This window comes from Balaenoptera acutorostrata, chromosome 9, assembly GCF_949987535.1.
Source record: "Balaenoptera acutorostrata chromosome 9, mBalAcu1.1, whole genome shotgun sequence".
In the NCBI taxonomy this organism is placed as follows: Eukaryota; Metazoa; Chordata; class Mammalia; order Artiodactyla; family Balaenopteridae; genus Balaenoptera; species Balaenoptera acutorostrata.
The window spans coordinates 58,066,558-58,088,017 of record NC_080072.1 but is presented as its reverse complement, the minus strand read 5'-3'; the positions used below and the strand labels follow the sequence as shown (position 1 = coordinate 58,088,017).

Below are 21,460 nucleotides of genomic sequence, written 5' to 3'. Positions count from 1 at the left end.
TAATTGTTATATCTTCTTCTTGGATTGATCCCTGGATCATTATGTAGTGTCCTTCCTTGTCTCTTGTAACATTCTTTATTTTAAAGTCTATTTTATCTGATATGAGTATAGCTACTCCAGCTTTCTTTTGATTTCCATTTGCATGGAATATCTTTTTCCATCCCCTCACTTTCAGTCTGTATGTGTCCCTAGGTCTGAAGTGGGTCTCTTGTAGACAGCACATATATGGGCCTTGTTTTTGTATCCATTCAGCAAGCCTGTGTCTTTTGGTTGGAGCATTTAATCCATTCATGTTTAAGGTAATTATCGATATGTATGTTCCTATGACCATTTTCTTAATTGTTTGGGTTTGTTTTTGTAGGTCCTTTTCTTCTCTTGTGTTTCCCACTTAGAGAAGTTCCTTCAGCATTTGTTGTAGAGCTAGTTTGGTAGTGCTGAATTCTCTTAGCTTTTGCTTTTCTGTAAAGCTTTTGATTTCTCCATGGAATCTGAGATCCTTGCTGGGTAGAGTAATCTTGGTTGTAGGTTCTTCCCTTTCATCACTTTAAGTATATCATGCCACTCCCTTCTGGCTTGTAGAGTTTCTGCTGAGCAATCAGATGTTAACCTTATGGGAGTTCCCTGGTATGTTATTTGTCGTTTTTCCCTTGCTGCTTTCAGTAATTTTTCTTTGTCTTTAATTTTTGCCAGTTTGATTACTATGTGTGAATATATGTTTTTTCCCAAGGAATATCAGGATAATAATGCTGTGGTAATTTTTCATCTTACTCTTATCCCATCTTCAACATATTTCTTTAGTATTTAGTAAAGCCCTCTAGTATTTTCTCTGATTTGGGAAAAATAGTAGAATAAAAAAACGTTTTTTAAAGTACTATACAGTGAAATAGATTTTTGGAATTAGAGCTTTCATTTATTGTGTAAAATATTTTTTAACATAAACCAACCAGAATACTTTGGTATCTCATTACTTGCCTCAGGCTTACTGATTTTTGTCATTACGGGTTTTTTGACAGTGCATAAAACACTTTAATTTTTATTTTATTTCTTAAATTATGTTTAGCTTAATTTAGTTATCTTTTTTATTTAAGGTATAGCAGAAATATAATCAGAGATTTGGAAAGTTTATTTTTAAGTTGGTTATTTTGGATCTTAGAATTCTTTTTCCCTTACAGAAATATATAATAATTATATTCACAGCACAGCCATGAGACTATTTAATGCATCATATAGATAAAAATACTACAACTATTAATGTAAACTTACAGAACACTAGTAATTAGACAGAACAAAACAGTGAACCTGAATAAAGTAAAATATTTTATGCTGGAAGAAAATAGGAGAATGAAAAGTATTGGCACTTGTGGGGATCACACAATAATATGCTGTGCATTTTTAAGAGCTGGAAATACTGATCTGTGGTTTTTTGTAACTTTAAACATACAGAAAAGCACAGAGAGTGATACTATAAACAACCAGATGCCATCACCCAGCTCAATGTTTTGCTTCAGGAACTTTTAAAAATAAATAAAACATAGCATTTTTTAGTATTATGTTTAATTTTTACATGTGACTCTCTCAGTGCTTGATGTGGGTTTGGATCATTTTAAGACTTGCAAGCATAAAGAGAGAAGGAAATGAAGCTGTCCCAGAGGTAACTAGAGATTTGTTAGAGAGCAGAAAGGTATATGAGAGAATATATGGAGAGATGCCTCCTTTGGAACTAAGTGAGGCACAGTCTTGAGAAAGGTGAAAAAGATGACGTTGAAGAGCTATTTTTTTCAGTGATCGGAAGACTATATTGATGATACTATCTCATCATCTTTTCTAAATCTTTCTGTTTGATGGATGTCAGAATTAGGGATTTGCTGTTGGGAAGGTAGGCAGAGGATAGATGTCTTTTATATTTAGTCAAAAATGGTATTTGATTATATAGGATATCTACAAATTACGTGTTTGTGAGTGGGAGTGGATAGGAGGAAGATAGAATCATAGTGGTCAGTTTACATTTCTGAAGAAAATGAAAAATTTCCTCTAATCTACTTTAAACTTACAACCATATACTGTATTGAAAATACATTCTCTCCCTTTTGTGTTGTTTAGAATACTTGTGAGTGTTCAGCTGATGGTGATGCTAAAGAAAAACCACAGTAAACACCTATTTACAGTTGTGCTAGAAAAGTAATGGAGAATTATTTATAAGCAATATAGTTAAAAAGTTAATATAGGAAATAATTTATTTCTGTAATAGTACCTGCTTATCAGTACCTTTGTTTGAAAACAAACATGACACTAAATGTGCACTAAAGATATCTTTTAGACCAGCAACGCCATGACACTTTGCTAGAAGCTTTTATGGCTCCTTGTGCTTCTTCTCATTGCTGATCCCCTCACTCACACTTGACCTCACTCTTTTGGTCAACAAGCATTTATGGAGCAATTACTTGTCTCTGGCACTTTGCTAGGTGCTTAGCATACCAACATGTATAAACTCAATTCCTACTCAAAGAAATCAATATCGTTTGGCCTTCTCTTCTTTTGGCCTGCCCCAACTATTTTCATTATAAATAGAGCAGTGTTAGACTTTACTAACTACCTATATTTTTCCTGGTATTTGACTTTGTTCCATACTTTGTTCTTGGCTTTTTGATTTTCCGATTGGTGCTGACCGGAGTAATCCACACCACTATAGGACAAAAGGTTAAATCGTTAGTGTTTATGTGATCAAGAATACACAGGAAATAAAACCAGTATACTTTTTATTCTGAGTACTTGCTGATAATACCTCCGAGTCCCCCTTAACAAATATGCTATTTTAAATTTATTTTTTGAACAGGTAATGTAGTTTATTGTTCAAAAGGTACCAATTTAAAAGTGCAGAAGGGAATTCCCTGGCAGTCCAGTGGTTAAGACTTCGCCTTCCAATGCAGGGGGTGCAGGTTCGATCCCTGGTTGGGGAGCTAAGATCCCACGTGCCTCGTGGCCAAAAAACCAAAACATAAAACAGAAGCAATATTGTAACGAATTCAATAAAGACTTTAAAAATGGTGTACATCAAAAAAAACTTCAAAAAAAATTTAAAAAATCAAAGTGCAGAAGGATTCCATCATACCTTGTTCCCCAGTAATCTAGTTTCCTTCCCCAGAATCAACCATTGTTAAGTATTTCTTATGACTCCTGGAAATAATGTGTGGTTAAGAAGAGATTCTGGAGCCCGACCACCTTGGTTCATGTTCTTTGTCATATTAGGCAAGTTAAGTTATTAACCTCTGTGTCTGTTTCCTTCTCTGTAAATGGGGATACTAGTACTTACTTCATTGGGTTGCTTGTAAACTCCTTAGCACGGTACATGGCACAGAGTAAGTGCTAAGTGCATATTGGCTACGGTTGTTTTTGTAGAAGTATGTGTGTCTGAATGTGTATTTTTTTAACCTCAGGAATACAGAATTTAGTTTAACATAATTTTTATTCACGGCACACTGTTGTTATAGGTCTTTGCAAGGCCCTTGTATCCTCTCACTGTGTAACAAAACCATTTATTCTTTCCTGTGAGTCTACAGGTCATTTGAGTGGTTCTGATCTGGGTTTGGCTTAGTCAGCTGATGGATTGACTGGGAGCTGGGCAATCTAGGATGGCCTCATGTGGGATGACCCACCTCTTCTCCACATGTCTCTCAAATTCCTCCATCATGCTAATCAGGGTGTGATCTCTTTGGTGGCATAGGTCCAAGAAAGAATGTGAACTTCATAAGCATGTTTTCAAGCCACTATTTTTGTCAATTTTGTTACCATGCCATTGACCAAAACAAGTCACACGGCCAAGCTCAGGGTTAGCGTATGATATGCCGAGGGGTGCTGATATAGAGAACTATGACAAATTGGAGCCATTAATGCAATTAATCTAACACAGTCCACTGTGTAGTAACTGCAGTCCAGCACTTGGTGGTTATCATAGAGCTACTGTTGGTCAGTAGTAAGGAGACAAGCTAGAAAGTAGAGATCACCAAGCACCATGGTGAGTGTGTGTCACTATGTCAGACTGCCACAGTCTTCTGAGATTAATGACTTCAATTTCATTTTCTCCTCTCAAATCTTATGCACATTCCTCTCCAGCAATAGATGGCCAACTGTAACCTGGAACCATGCAGGAAGGGGGATTCTAGGAAACACAGTCCTCAGTTTAGGTGGGAGTAGTAATGCCAAGCTGACAAAACACCATCCAGCATAACCCCTTTCTTGTTTTAATTTTTCCTCTTTATCCCAGTCCCCACTTCCATTCCTCATATACTCTTGGAGGCACTCACTTTAATATCTTTGATATATCTTTTATTATGTATATAGTCTCATAAAATATGAGTGATCTTTTATGTATATTTTAAATTTACATTAATGATAATATGTATCTTATTTTGTTTCCTACTTTTTTCCGTTTAACTCTTTGTTTTGAAATCTATCCATGTTGCTATAGGTACATCTATTTGTTGCTTGTCATTGCTGCAGAATATTCATTGATATTTGTCTGCCACAATTCACTTACCCTTTCTAGTAATAGACCCTTAGGTTGTTTCCAATTCTCAGTTACACCCAGAAAAAAAAAAAATACTGCAATAAATAGTCTTATGCATATTCCCTAAGAGGCTTGTTTGAAAATTTCTTTAGAATGTATATCCAGGAGTGGAGTTCCTTGGTCATAGGGTATATACATTCTGAATTTCACTATGTTATCCAGAATAGCAGTGCCAGTTTAGACTATATTGACATTACCTGAGGGTTCCTGTTTCCCTATGAAGTAGTTTTCTATAGATTTTTAACTTAGTGACTTAAAACAACATCTCTTTATTAGTTCACAGCTCTATAGTTCAATAGTACAGAATGGCGTGGCTAGGATCTCAGGGTCTCACAAGCCCAAAACCAGTGTGTCAGCTAAGCTTTCTATGTTCTCATCTGGAGCTTGAGGTTCTCTTCCAAAGCCATTCTTGCTCTCAGTAGAATTCAGTTCTTTGTGGTTGTAGGACTGAAGTTCCCATTTTGCTGCTGGCTGCTGGCCAGGTTGCTCTCAGCTCCCAGAGACTGCTCTAAGCACTTTTCCCTGTGTCTTCCTCCATCTTCAAGCCAGCAACAGCATGTCAAATCCTTCTCATGGTTCAAATTACTGACTTACTGTTCTGCAGCCAGCTGTAGAAAACTTTCTACTTTTAAAGGGCTCACGTGATTAGGTCAAGAACACCCAGAAAATCTCCAAATCCTGAGGCCATCTGATTTGGAACTTTAATTAAATTTGCAAAATCCCTTCACACCAGTACCTGGCTTAGTGGTTGAATAAACCAGGGGCTGAGAATCTTGGGACACATCTTAGAAATCTGCCTACCACATCCTGAATCTACCTCTACACTTGATATTATACAACTTTCTAATCTTTGTCAGTCGGATATATGTAATGATTCTTCTTAAAATGCCTTGTTTTAATTTGTGTTTCTCTAATTCATAGTGAATTTGAGTGTTTCTTCATACATCTTAACTTTTTGAATTTTCTTTTCTGTAAATCTGCTTTTCATATCCATTGCCCAGTTGGGGAGCAGCTTATTTTCTCTTTCTTGTTTTCTTCACAGGAGGTCCTTATATTTTCTGTCCATTAATCACTTGTCAGTTCTAGAAGCTGAAAATATTTTATCCTTAATACAATATGTTGTTCTGTTTAACTGCCTATATCTTCCTTTATTAAATAGAAATTCTTAACTTTAATGTTGCAATTCTAGGATCTTTTTTAAAGAAGTCCATTCCCGCTGGCAAAGTCACAAAGTTGGATACTTAATTCATATATTTTTATTCTTTCTTCATTACTAATGGAAGTATTTAAGATTGTGAATCTTAAATTTGCAATCCCATGTTAGTAATTTTTGACCCTGTCATGTCTAATAATTACTTGTTTATGTATGCTTTTTAAAAAATTGAGATGAAGTTCATGCAACATAAAATTAACCATTTTAAAGGGTATATGTCAGTGGCATTTACTACATTTACAGTGTTATACAACTACCACCCCTATTAAGTTCCAAAACATTTTCATTATCCCAAAGAAAACCCCATGCCCATTTACCCTTCTCCCCAGACCATGGCTCTCATTGATTAGTCTCTATGGATTTACCTACTCTAGATATTTCATATAAATGGGATCATACAATATGTAGCCTTTTATGTCTTTCTTTTACTTAGCATAGTGTTTTCAAGGTTTATCCGTGTTTTAGCATATGTAAGTACTTCATTCCATCTTATGGCTAAATAGTATTTCATTGTTTATATATACTACATTTTGCTTATCCACTTATCCATGTTTCCACCTTTGTCTATTGTGAATAGTGCTGTTATGAACATTAATGTACAAGTATCTATTTGAATACTTAGATTTTTAAAATTTTTATAACCATTTTTTAAATTGAAGTATAGTTAATTTACAATCTTGTGTTAGCTTCAGATGTACAGAACAGTGATTCATTTTATATTTATGTATATTTTTTCCAAATTCTTTCCCATTATAAGTTCTTACAAGACATTGAATATAGTTCCCCATGCTAAACAGTAGGTCCTTGTTGTTTATCTGTTTTATACATAGTAGTGTGTATATGTTAATCCCACACTTCTAATTTATCCCTCCTTGCCCTTTCCCCTTTGGTAACCATAAGTTTGTTTTCTATGTCTGAGTCTATTTCTGTTTTGTAGGTAACTTCATTCATATCACTTTTTTAGATTCCACATGTAAGTGATGTCATATGATATTGGTCTTTCTCTTTCTGACTTACTTCACTTAATATGATAATCTCTAGGTCCATCCATGTTGCTGCCAATGGCATTATTTCATTCTTTTCTGTGGCTGAGTAAAGTTCCATTGTGTATGTATATACCACATCTTCTGTATCCATTCATCAGTTGATGGACATTTAGGTTGCTTCCATGTCCTGGCTGTTGTAAATAGTGCTGCATGTGGTACATGTCTCTTTTTGAATTATGGTTTTCTCAGGGTATATGCCCAGTAGTGGGATTACTGGGTCATATGATAGTTGTATTTTTAGGGTTTTTTTGTTTTTTTTTTTAAATTTATTATTATTATTTTTTTAAATTTTTGGCTGTGTTGGGTCTTCGTTTCTGTGCAAGGGCTTTCTCCAGTTGCGGCAAGCGGGGGCCACTCTTCATCGCGGTGCGCGGGCCTCTCACCATCGCGGCCTCTCTTGTTGCGGAGCACAGGCCCCAGACACGCAGGCTCAGTAACTGTGGCTCATGGGCCCAGCTTGGGATCTTCCCAGACCAGGGCTCGAACCCGTGTCCCCTGCATTGGCAGGCAGACTCCCAACCACTGCGCCACCAAGGAAGACCGTATTTTTAGTTTTTTAAGGAACCTCCATACTGTTTTCCATAGTGGTTGTATCAATTTACATTCCCACCAACAGTGCGGGCGGGTTCCCTTTTCACCACACCCTTTCCAGCTTTTATTGATTCTAGATTTTTTGATAATGGCCATTCTGACCCCTGTGAGGTGATACCTCGTAGTTTTGATTTGTATTTCTCTAATAATTAGTGATGTTAAACATCTTTTCATGTGCCTCTTGGCCATCTGTATGTCTTCCTTGGTGAAATGTCTATTTAGGTCTTCTGCCCATTTTTAACTGGATTGTTTGTTTTTTTGATATTGAGCTGCATAAGCTGCTTGTATATTTTGGAGATTAATCCTTCGTTGTTCCATTTGCAAATATTTTCTCCCATTCTGAGGGTTGTCTTTTTCTCATTTATGGTTTCCTTTGCTGTGTAAAAGCTTTTTAAGTTTCATTAAGTCCCATTTGTTTATTTTTGGTTTTATTTCCATTTCTCTAGGAGGTGGGTCAAGAAAGATCTTGCTGTGGTTTATGTCAAAGAGTGTTTTTCCTATGTTTTCCTCTAAGAGTTTTATAGTGTCTGGCCTTACATTTAGGTCTTTAATCCATTTGGAGTTTATTTTTGTGTATGGTGTTAGGGAGTGTTCTAATTTCATTCTTTTACATTTGGCTGTCCAGTTTTCCCAGCACCACTTATTGAAGAGGCTGTCTTTTCTCCATTGTATGTTCTTGCCTCCTTTGTCATAAATTAGGTGCCCATATGTGCATGGGTTTATCTCTGGGCATTCTATCCTGTACCATTGATCTATATTTCTGTTTTTGTGCCAGTACCATACTGTCTTGATTACTGTAACTTTGTGGTATAGTTTGAAGTCAGGGAGCCTGATTCCTCCAACTCCATTTTTCTTTCTCAAGATTGCTTTGACTATTTGGGGTCTTTGGTGTTTCCATACAAGTTGTAAGATTTTTTTGTTCTAATTCTGTGAAGAATGCCATTGGTAGTTTGACAGGGATTGCATTGAATCTGTAGATTGCTTTGGGTAGTATAGTCATTTTCACAATATTGAGTCTTGCAATCCAAGAACATGGTATATGTCTCCATCTGTTTATGTCATCTTTGAATTCTTTCATCAGTGTCTTATAGTTTTCAGAGTAAAGGTCTTTTGTCTCCTTAGACAGGTTTATTCCTAGGTATTTTGTTCTTTTTGATATGATGGTAAATGGGATTTTTCCTTAATTTCTCTTTCCGATCTTTCTTTGTTAGTGTATAGAAATGTAACAGATTTCTGTATATTAATTTTTATTCAACAACTTTACCAAATTCATTGATGAGCCCTAGTAGTTTTCTGGTAGCGTCTTAGGATTTTCTATGTATAGCATTGTGTCATTGCAAACAGTGACAGTTTTACTTCTTTTCCAATTTGGATTCCTTTTGTTTCTTTTTCTTCTCTGTTTGCTGTGGCTAGGACTTCCAAAACTATGTTGAATAAAAGTGGCGAGAGTTGGCATCCTTGCCTTGTTCCTGATCTTAGAGCAAGTTCTTTCAGCTTTTCGCCGTTGAGTATGATGTTAGCTGTGGGTTTGTTGTATATGGCCTTTATTATGTTGAGGTAGGTATGTTCCCTCTGCGCTCACTTTCTGAAGAGTTTTTATCAGAAATGGATATTGAATTTTATCAAAAGCTTTTTCTGTATTTATTGAGATGATTGTATAGTTTTTATTCTTCAGTTTGTTAATGTGATGTATCACATTGATTGATTTGCGGTATTGAAAAATCCTTGCATCCCTGGGATGAATCCCTGGGATGAAGGATGGTGTACAATCCTTTTAATGCATTGTTGCTTGAATACTTGGTTGTAATTCTTTTAGACATATACCTAGAGGTAGAATTTGTATGTTGCATATATAATAATTCTTGTTAATCTTTTTAAAGAACCACCAAACTCTTTTCCCAAGTAACTGCACCAGTTTGCATTTCTAGTTTCATTCCATTATGTTCAAAGAAGATAATTTATCTGATTTGTTGAGACTTGTTATGTTCTAGCATATAGATCTTGGACAGTGTCCACGTGCACTTGAAAAGAGTGTGCAGTCTGCTATTGTTAGGTGGAGTCTACCATTTTTAAGTTTTCTCTTTCTTGATTCAGCATTTGTTTGGTGACTTTAAACCTTTGACTAATTTCCAGAGTTCCCACAGTTGATGCTTATAGTTTTTACTCATTATTTTCAGGTTTTCTATAGAGGGATAGGCCTTTGGAGCTACCTATCCCACCATTTTAAGATTTTTTTTTTTTTGATGTGGTCCATGTTTAAAGTCTTCATTGAATTTGTTACAATATTGCTTCTGTTTTTATGTTTTGGTTTCTTTGCCGCCAGGTATCTTAGCTCCCTGACCAGGGATCGAACGCGCACCTCCTGCCTTGGGAGGTGAAGTCTTAACTACTGGACCACTAGGGAAGTCCCCAGCAATTACTTTTTAAAAAAATATTTTATAATGTCCCTTTAATATCCTGAAATAAAATATATAGGTAATATAACTTAATGCATACAGAAGTTTTTAAAGTCACTGTAATGCATTCACTGTAATATAAAGGAGAACTGAAAGGAAGTAATTTATTAAAAAGTAGTATGAATTTCAGTATTTAAATGCTTACATATGACATTGGAAGGCATAATGAAGTAGTGATATGTTTTTAACTTTAAATAAGTTGGATTTAAGAGATATAAGAAGCTCAGACATCATTTTGTACAAATGCTAATAAATGAGAGACTAAAATCAAGTCCTAAATATTAGACTTTTTTATATGTGCAGGAAATGAGAGAAATCACTTTTAGAGAAGTCAGGATAAAACACCAATACAAATTATAGACTAAAGAGGTGAGGGAAAGGAGAAAGTATGATATTCTTATAAATGTGCTGGGCCTGATTTGAAATGTAATTATTTAGTAAATAGTGAAGAAATATCAGAGAACATGTCTTTTATTTTGAAATCCTAACATAAGTCGAATATTTTAGTATTGAGTATTTAAGTCCTTGGAAACAATATCCTTTAAGTGATAATGGGTTTCAAAGATGATTTTTAAAAAGCAATAATAGGACATTTAGGACCAGGTAAAAGTAAGTTTTAAAAATAATAGGCAATTACAAAATAAATGAATGATTTCAGTTGGTAATTTTACACTAGATTTCACATTCATACACACACATAACCATACATGATATGCAATATTTTTAGAACAACCAATGGAATTAAATAAGATATCTTCATTTCATGTGTTTCTATAATTCAGTAGTTGGTACTAAGTCTCTTAAAAGGAGTCTTACATCCTGTATTGAAAATTTTATATTGGCTTTGTTGCTTTTACAGCACTTGTTTTAGTGCACCATTACACGAAGACATTTTCAGATCACAATTTGAAATACAAGAGTAGGTAAATTAGCTTCCTTCCCCCAAATGGATATAATGGTCATAACTTGATCCAGAAGCTTTCTTAATTATACTATTTAAATTATGTTTGATCTCCAAATAATTTTTTATCTTAACTGTTAGTAAGTGTTGGCTGACGTATTTCCTATCAGCTTCAAATGGAATAATCACTCTGTCTATACTGTAAGTTCATAAAAATCTTTAAATCTAAATGTTCATCATATCTTTTAAAGATATGGTCCTGCTTTATCTCATAGTTGTCAGGAAGAGTAAGTGAAATTAACGTGTTTAAAAGTTTATAATGTGTTTATAAAAATCTGTATTAAAAGCGTTATTATTAATAATTTAATAATAATATGACAAGACATGTTTTAGAGGCTATTCCCTTAAAATTAAATCTCAATCATGGGTCAGAATTTTAAAAGACTATGTAATGCCTCACATTTAAAATTTCTAATTCATAATTTCTTGCTTCAGCTTGCCCCTCAATCAGAATCAGTTTTTAGGAAGGAGTATATTTTGTGACAAAAGTACTTTGTCCTTTGGTTGTTATATGTTTTGAAAAATATGGAGCAAACTTCCTTGAACTTAGTACTTTCCAAGCAGGAATTTTCTCTTTTAAGTGTATACTGAAAGCTGCCTTTTTTTTTTTCATAAGAATGACCTGTCCTCATATATGTTTAATAGCATATGATTTTTTAGTTGTGGCACAAATGTGAATGTGAAAAGCAGAGCAAAACATGTAATAGCTTTTTATGGCTTGTGTTTTTCTTTTGCAGCCTTCAAGCAAAATAAAGGTACCTGAGGAGAATTTCTTCAATGTTCCTGTTTTCTTAACTGTCTCAGGACAACTTCATCTAGAAGTGATGTCAGGGTACGGAGTTTTCTTTTTTGCTTTAATGGACTACTGATATTGGTTGGGTGAGAGTGTAATAATGTTTTCTTTCCTGATGCTCAAACCTAAAAATTGTAATTCATGTTTGTGATTAGTCCACTTCAATTCACTAAAAGTACATTTAGATTGACAAATTTGACAATATCCAAATTTCTTTCTAAAAAAGTCACATTAGTCTAGACTTTGGTTTTTGTGAAGAATGTAACACTGGAAATATGAAGTTGTGATTTTTTTTTTCTTTTTACTAATCTTTTTTTGCTTAAATCTCAAAACACATAATCAAAATATAAGTATCATTAATCATGTTTATGAAAGTAAAGGCAGTTATAATTTACACCTAAAAATTATAAGAGAGGTACCTGGAACAAATGGAAGAAAAAATATTTTTTAAATAATTGGTTTAAATAAAGAAAATTAACCCACAAAGTCATCATGGGAGATGTGTGCCCATTTAGAAAGTATTAGAAGTCAGATCACATTAATTTTAGCCACTCTCAGACCTCTGGAAAGTCACTATAATCCTTTTTGCCCTATTTTCTTTCTTTTTGGAGATTGGACAGAAAAATCTTTAAAGTCCTGTCTAAATCTTATATTCTCTGATTCTTAATGATGACTCAGCAAGTACTGAGTCTCCTACGAAGATGTAAATATCTTTGTTTTCTTATACAGAGCTTGAGACTTAAAAATCTCTTCAGGAAATGGCTCCAGTAAAAACAGGGAATCTTGTATTTCCCATTGTTTTTAAAATGCACGGGGTGGAAAAACTGAGGGGAAATAGAATAGTGTTCATGTTTATTTTTTTACAGACTTTACTGGCAAGATGGAGAGTGTCAATGGTGGAATAAAGAGGGTCTTGAAAATAATATATACTTTACTTAGATTTACCTTTGAGAAAGAAATTGTTTGATAATTCCAATAACCAAATAATTGACAACATTATCAGAATACGGTGCAGAAAAACTATAATCATAATAGCCCTGTGAGATTGTAGGATTTGCAGAGCTGTATGTGGGAAAGGCCATGTCAAGCATGTCATGGAAAGTTCCTTATGCCTGTCAAAGTATAATTTAAAAAAATTAAAAACATGATTCATAGAAATATAAAATATTTTATTCAATTCATTAATTACTGAGAAATAAGTAAAATAATAAGGCTAGTTCAAAGACCATTTGGGGAGCTGTGGATTCATAGGCAGTTTAATAAAAGAATTTTAGAATAAGATTGCTAAGTTAGTTGTGAACTGGTTAATGTCCCACAGACCAGTAAACCCTAACCTTTGGAATTTTCTCTTCTACCTGACAGAAATGATTTGCAACTCTACTGGACAAAAATCTATAAGTTAACATGTAACTTTACTTAATCTAGGATATTTAGTTTGATAGTAAATAGAATAATGGAGCAAAGTTCATTCCGCTAGGTAGTTAAATAACCTTTGAGTGGGTCTGTGTCCCCACATTACATTGGAAGGATGTTCTGTCTACCTTTTAGCTTAATCCAAGTTTTGGATAACCTTTCTTAACAGCCTTTCATTATTCATTTCTTTTATCTGTAAAGTTAGAGACAACATGTGTTCCCCTCAGAAGTGTCATAATATGGGAAAGGTATAAATTTACCAAGTTTCTTGGTTGTAATATCACTAGTGGATTAAATATGTTCCCTCTTTACCAGTAAAGTGCAGTGAACCAAAGAACACAATGTACAGTGAAACTTGACAGAAGATTATATTGGCAGAATATGAGGTTTTATATTTTTTAATGTGTTATGAAGTATTTCTGTGTCAATCAAATGTTCCTAGTTTAATATGCATAGTTCTAGTACTATTAATATACAGTACATCATGTTTCAGATTAATACATGATTTAATCTCCAGTAAGAAATTGTTAGTCTTCTTTCTAAAGAAGACTAAATTTGTCTAAAGTTAGTTTTTCTAAATTTTATTTAACAGACTTTTAAAATGGAGTAAATGGTAGTTAAATTTAGAAGGTTAACATTTTCCAAAAGGATGTCTATGTTGGTTTAGTGGGTTTATGGCTCCATTTTATTTATTTTATTTGTTTATTACTTTTGGCTGCGTTGAGTCTTCGTTGCTGTGCACGGGCTTTCTCTAGTTGCGGCGAGCGGGGGCTACTCGTCGTTGCGGTGCACGGGCTTCTCATTGTGGTGGCTTCTTTTGTTGAGGAGCACGGGCTCTAGGCACACAGGCTTCAGTAGTTGTGGCACGTGGGCTCAGTCGTTGTGGCTCGTGGGCTCTAGAGCACTAGGGCTCGTTGTGGCTCGCGGGCTCTAGGCTCAGTAGCTGTGGCGCACGGGTTTAGTTGCTCCACAGCATGTGGGATCTTCCCAGACCAGGGCTCGAACCTGTGTCCCCTACATTGGCAGGCGGATTCTTAACCACTGCGCCACCAGGGAAGCCCTATGGCTCCATTTTAAAGTTTAATTTTATTGTTTTTAAAATAAACTTTCTATTTTTGAATAATTTTTAAATGTAGAGAAGTTGGAAAAATCGTGCAGACTTCTTATATACCTCTCACCCAGTTTCCCCTGTTGTTAACATCTTACGTTACCGTGGTACATTTGTCAAAACTAAGAACCAAATGTTAGTACATTACAATTAATTAAATTCCAGACTTTATTTGGATTTCACTGGTGTTCCATCAATGCCTTCTTCCTTTTTCCAGGATCCACTGCAGGGTACCACATTACATTTAGTTGTCATGTTTCCCTAGTCTCATGTAGTCTGTAACAAGTTTCTCAGTCTTTCCTTGTTTTTTATGACTTGCAGAAAGTATGCCAATCTGTATTTTTCTGATGTTCTTCTGAAGTTTTAGGGGGGTTAGAAAGAATACCAAAGAGGTGAAGTGGTCTTCTTGTCATATCATGTTGGGGGGACTTGATATCCATATGGTGCTATTAACCTTCATTACTTGGGTGAGGTAGTCTTTGCCAAGTTTCTCCACTGAAAATGTACTGTTTTTCCCTTTCTCCAATTTATTCTTTGGAAGTGAGTTACTAAGTACACCCACCCTCACTGGAGGTAGGAGTGAAGGGTTGGGAAGTGGGAGATGGACTTATGCTTCATCTCCTGAAGGGGGGAGTATTCGGAATTCTTCTGTATGGATCATTTGTTGTCTCTTCGCTCTTATTTGTTTATTTATGTCATCATTTATATCAGGATGGACTGATGTATATTTTATGGTTTGGGTTATATTTCAATGCTGTGCTATTTACTTTGTTGCTCAAATTGTTTTAGTTGTCGGGAATTCTTTCAGATTAATTCTTGTATCCCTTTCACATGCCCCTATCCTTTTGTCTTTTGAGTACTTCCTTATTTTCTGGCACTGTAAGATACCCCAGATTAGTTTGTTAGTTTGTTTTATTTTTTTGTGATTGATGAACCTACACTGACGCAGTACTATCACTCAAAGTCCATCGTTTACTTAGGGTTCACTCTTGGTAGTGTATGTTCAATAGGTTTGGTCAAATGATGTCATACAGAATAGTTTCACTGCTCTAAATATCCTCTGTGTTCCTCCTGTGCATCCCTCCCTCCCTCCTAACCCCTGGCAATCTTTTTACTCCAAAGACTTGCCTTTTCCAGAATGTCATATAGTTGGAATCATACAGTATGTAGCCTTTTCTGAGTGGCTTCTTTCACTTAGTAATATGCATTTAAGGTTCCTTCATATCTTTTCATGGCTTGATAGCTTGTCTTTTTTTTTTTTGTTAACATCCTTGTTGGAGTATAATTGCTTTACAGTGTTGTGTTTGTTTCTGCTGTATAACAAAGTGAATCAGCTATATGCATATGTATATCCCCATATTCCCTCCCTCTTGTGTCTCCCTCCCACCCTCCCTATCCAACCCCTCTAGGTGGTCACAAAGCACCGAGCTGCTCTCCTTGTGCTGTGCAGCTGCTTCCCACTAGCTATCTGTTTTACATTTGGTAGTGTATATATGTCCATGCCACTCTCTCACTTTGTCCCAGCTTACACTTCCCCCTCCCCGTATCCTCAAGTCCATTCTCTAGTAGGTCTGTGTCTTTATTCCCGTCTTGCCCCTAGGTTCTTCACAACTTTTTTTTTTTATTCCATATATGTGTGTTAGCATACGGTATTTGTTTTTCTCTTTCTGACTTACTTCACTCTGTATGACAGACTCTAGGTCCATCCACCTCACTACAAATAACTCAATTTCGTTTCTTTTTATGGCAGAGTAATATTCCATTGTATATATGTGCCACATCTTCTTTATCCATTCATCTGTCGATGGCACTTAGGTTGCTTCCATGTCCTGGCTATTGTAAATAGTGCTGCAGTGAACATTGTGGTACATGACTCTTTGAATTATGGTTTTCTCAGGGTATATGCCCAGTAGTGGGATTGCTGGGTCACATGGTAGTTCTATTTTTAGTTTTTGAAGGAACCTCCATACTGTTCTCCATAGTGGCTGTATCAATTTACATTCCTACCAACAGTGCAAGAGGGTCCCCTTTTTCCACACCCTCTCCAGCATTTATTGTTTGTAAATTTTTTGATGGTGGCCATTCTGACTGGTGTGAGGTGATACCTCATTGTAGTTTTGATTTGCATTTCTCTAATGATTAGTGATGTTGAACATCTTTTCATGTGTTTGTTGGCAATCTGTATATCTTCTTTGGAGAAATGTCTATTTAGGTCTTCTGCTCATTTTTGGATTGGGTTGTTTGCTTTTTGATATTGAGCTGCATGAGCTGCTTGTATATTTTGGAGATTAATCCTTTGTCAGTTGTTTCAGTTGCAAATATTTTCTTCCATTCTGAGGGTTGTCTTTTCATCTTTTTTATGGTTTCCTTTGCTGTGCAAAAGCTTTTCAGTTTCATTAGGTCCCATTTGTTTATTTTTGTTTTTATTTCCATTTCTCTAGGAGGTGGGTCAAAAAGATCTTGCTGTGATTTATGTCATAGAGTGTTCTGCCTATGTTTTCCTCTAAGAGTTTTATAGTGTCTGGCCTTACATTTAGGTCTTTAATCCATTTTGAGTTTATTTTTGTTTATGGTGTTAGGAAGTGTTCTAATTTCATTCTTTTACATGTAGCTGTCCAGTTTTCCCAGCACCACTTATTGAAGAGGCTGTCTTATACTCTTGCCTCCTTTATCAAAGATAAGGTGACCATATGTGTGTGGGTTTATCTCTGGACTTCCTATCCTGTTCCATTGATCTGTATTTCTGTTTTTGTGCTAGTACCATACTGTCCTGACTACTGTGATAGCTCATGTCTTTTTAGCGCTGAATAGTATTTCATTATCTGGAAGTACCTTAGTTTATTCATCTATTCACCTACGGAAGGACATCTTGGTTGCTTCCATGTTTTGGCAGTTATCCCAAGCTTATTTTTTGTTTTCCTTACCCTCGCCTTAGAATCAGCCATTTCTCCAAGGAGCCCTAGTTCCTTTTATTGGAAAATGGTATTTAGAAACCAGGACTTAATCAGTGGGTATTTGCTGCTACTGGGAGATTATTGCTTCTAAGCCCTCTCATCAGATAGAGCTATAAATATGTTTTTTAAATAAGAGAAAGCTAAGTGTTTTCATTACATTCTGCCTATAAATAGTGGGGTGTAAGTTAGGTGTTCATTCTGAAAGAATTAGACATGTCCTAAATTGAAAAACTTACACTTAAGAAATGTCATGTAATAAAATTTTCCATTTTTTTGTCAGTTAAAGCCAGAATTGGAGGAAGGCTCAGTCTAATGTATTTAGAAGAATTTTTGATTATTATAGTTTTTCTTTCTTTGTTGGTTTTGTTTTTTTCTTTTTATGTTTTGTTACAGGTGGTTTTTTTTTTTTTTCTTCTTATGAATGTTTTTACTAAGCTGTGATGTCCTGCATATTTCAGGATAAAACTGATGCTTTCCTTTTGAACATTGCTATTAGAAGTATAAATTAGTACAGGCTCTCTAGAGAAATAGCTTTGCACCCAGAATTTTTCTTAAGGAAATGATCTGACAACTCTATAAAGATGTGTTAAAAAAAAATGTTGAAAGCAACTTCATCTATACTAATGAAAAACTACTAACAATCTAAACATTTAGGAAGGTTGATTAACCGTCAATATACCAAGAAAATGTTCATCACCATTTACCATCTGGAAGTAATGGACCTTATTTTTAGTAAATATTTTTAAGCCATCTTATGAATAATTTGCAGAAGTAAAAGTAAAGGAAAAATGATAGCAGAAACTAACACAACATTGTAAAGCAACTATACTCCAATAAGAATTAATTTAAAATTTTTTTAATTAATAAAGGAATAATGAAAATCAACTTTATTAGAATTTTAGTAAGTATTTAAATATAGCAAACCCAAATTTTTAAGAACTGTATTTTTTTTTTAAATTTTATTTATTTATTTATATAGCAGGTTCTTATTAGTTATCCATTTTATGCATATTGGTGTATATATGTCAATTCCAATCTCCCAATTCATCACACACACACACCCAAGAACTGTATTATTGAGAGATAATTTACTTACCATAAAATTCACCAATTTAAAGTGCACCATTCAGTGAATTTTAGTATATTTTCAGTTTTTCGAACATCACCATAAGCTAATTCAAGAATATTTTTATCACCCAAAAAGAAACTTTTTCCCATTAGCAGTCACTGATCATCCTCCCTCCCACCCTAGGCACTACAGATCAATCTACTTTATGTCTCTGTGGGTTTTCCCATTCTGGATATTTCATATAAAGAGAATCACACAATATATAGCGTTTTGTGGATGGTGTATTTCACTTTGCATAATATTTTCAATGTCTGTCAATGTTGTAGCATATGTCAGTATTTCATTCCTTTTATTGCCAAATAACAGTCCATTATGTGAGTATACCACATTTGTTTATCCATTCAGGTAATGGAGATTTGGGTTGTTTTTACTTTTTGGCTATTGTGAGTAATGTTCCTACGACTGTTTGAGAACAAGTGTTTGTGTGAACGTGTTTTCATTTCTCTTGGGTAGGTAGTTAGGAGTGGAATTGATGGGTTACATGGTAAGTTTAACTGTGTGAGGAACTGCTAGGCTGTTTTCCACAGTGGTGCAGGAAATTTGCAATCCCACCAGCAGTGTATAAAGGTTCCAATTTCTCCACATCCTTGCTAACACTTACATGTCTTTTTTATTGTGCCATTTTACTGAGTGTGAAGTGGCATCTCATTATGGTTTTCATTTGCATTTCCCCAATGACTAATGTTGAGCATCTTTTCATGTGCCTATTGGCCATTCAGATATCTTCTGTGGAGAAATGTCTCTTTAATTCCTTGGTTCATGTTTTTAGTTGGGTTATTTCTCTTTTTATTATTTAGTTATAAGAGTTCTTTATATATTCTGGATACAAGTCCCTTATCAGATATATGATTCAAAGATACCTTTTTATCATTCTGTGTGTTTTTTCATTTTCTTGATGATGGTGGCAAACCCAAATTTTTATTTGTACTTTTCTGGGTTTTGCAAGTACCCCAAATAGATGCAGCCCTTTGAATGTAGCCAGCTGTTTATCAACTTCCATGCATGAACCTGGAATATGTCTATACTTTAAATACAGATTCAAATTTCAAATACATCTTTAATAGGCTTTAGCTTATTATTACTTCTGGTTCTTGGCAGTTACATTATCAAAAAGAACTTTGACAGCTCTTAATTTTGTCGAAGAGGGGATGGCCATTTTTTTGCTCCACAATTGCAAAACATTTTTGTTTTCAGATTTCCTAAATACTAATTAGAATGATGAAATCAATGCATTTTTTCATTTCTACATGTTATTCTTTTCCTTTCAAACACCTTTGTATACTCACTTGCTTTCACTGTTTGTCCACTTATTAACCATATCAAGTAAATTTTGATGTGCAAATATCATAAATAGTGAAAGAATATTGTCACACAAGAAAAAGAAATAAAAGGAATCCAAATTAGAAAGGAAGGTGTAAAACTGTCATTGTTTGCAGATGACATGGTACTGTATGTAAGAAATCCTAAACATGCCACCAAAAAATATTAGAATTTATCAATGAATTCAGTAAAGTTGTAGGATACAAAATTAATACAGAGAAATCTGTTGCATTTCTATACACTAAAAACAGACTGTCAGAAAGAGAAATTAAAAAAATAATCCCATCAAAAAGAATAAAATACCTAGGAATAAAACAAACTAAGGAGGTGAAAGACCTGTATTCAGAAAACTGTAAGACACTGATGAAAGAACTTGAAGATGACACAAACCGATGGAAAGATATGGGTTGAAAGAATTACTCTTGTTAAAATGACTATACTACCCAAGGCAATCTGCAGATTCAGTGCAATTCCTATCAAAATACCAATAACATTTTTCACGAATAATGTAACAAATAATTCTAAAATTTGTATAGAAACAAAAGACCCCAAATAGCCAAAACAATCTTGAGAGAGAAGAGCAAAGCTGGAGGTATCATGCGTCCCGATTTCAAACTATACTACAAAGCTATAGTAATCAAAACAGTATAGTACTGGCACAAAAACAGACACATAGATCAATGAAACAGAATAGAGAGCCCAGAAGTGAACCCACACTTATACGGTCAATTAATCTATGACAAAGGAGACAAAAATATACAGTGGGAAAAAGCTAGCCTCTTCAGTAAATAGTGTTGGAATAACTGGACTAATTTCTCATACTATATACAAAAACAAACTCAAAGTAGGTTAAAAATTTAAATGTAAGACCTGAAACCATAAAACTTCTAAAAGAAAACATAGGCATTTGACATTGGTGTTAGCAATATTTTTTGGCTATGTCTCCTCCGGCAAGGGCAAAAAAAAGCAAAAATAAACAAATGGGACTACATCAAACTAAAAGCTTTTGCACAGTGAAGAAAACCATCAACAAAACAAATAGGTCACCTACTGAAATGGGAGAAGATATTTGCAAACAATATGTCTGATAAGGGGTTAATATCCAAAATATACCAAGAACTCATACAACTCAACAACCAAAAAACAAACAACCCAATTTAAAAAATGGGCAGAGGACCTGAATAGAAATTTTTCAGAGAAGACACACAGATGGCTAACAGGCACATGAAAAGATGCTCAACATCACTCTCATCAGGGAAATGTAATCAAAACTGCAATGAAATATCACCTCACACCTGTTAGAATGGCTATTATCAAAAACATAACAATTAACAAGTGTTGGTGAGGATGTGGAGAAAAGGGAACACTCATGCACTGTTGGTGGGAATGTAAATTGGTGCAGCCACTATTGAAAATAATATGGAGATTCCTCAAAATATTAAAAATAGGACTACCATACAATCCAGCAATTTCACTTCTGGATATTTTTTCAAAGAAAACAAAAACATTAATTTGAAAAGATGTATACACCCTGTGTTCGTTGCAGCATTATTTACAATAGTCAAGATATGAGAGCAACCTAAGTGTCCATTGACAGATGAATGGATCAAGATGATGTGGTATAATATAACAGTGGAATATTAGCCATAAAAAAAAGAATGACGTCTTGCCATTTGCGACAACATGGACGGACCTACAGGGTATTATGCTAAGTGAAATAAGTCAGAGAAAGACAAATACCATATAATTTCACTTATATATGGGATCTGAAAAACAAAACAAATGAACAAACATAACATAAACAGAGTCATAGATACAGAGAGCAAATACGTGGTTGCCAGAGAAGAGGGGTAGGGAAATGAGTGAAATAGGTAAGGAACATTAAGAGATACAAGCTTCCGGGCTTCCCTGG

At 34.7% G+C, this 21,460-nt stretch overlaps 1 protein-coding gene across 6 annotated transcripts in view; it reads left to right on the top strand.

The window, feature by feature from the left end:
* The window catches only part of NARS2 (asparaginyl-tRNA synthetase 2, mitochondrial), a 151,544-nt gene that overhangs the window by 67,403 nt on the left and 62,681 nt on the right, over positions 1 to 21,460 (top strand). For all 6 annotated transcript variants that reach the window (XM_007187599.2, XM_007187598.2, XM_057552089.1 and 3 more), the window contains one exon: positions 11,569 to 11,663. In XM_007187599.2, the coding sequence (XP_007187661.1) occupies positions 11,569 to 11,663 (95 nt within the window). The remainder of the gene's footprint in view (positions 1 to 11,568; positions 11,664 to 21,460) is intronic.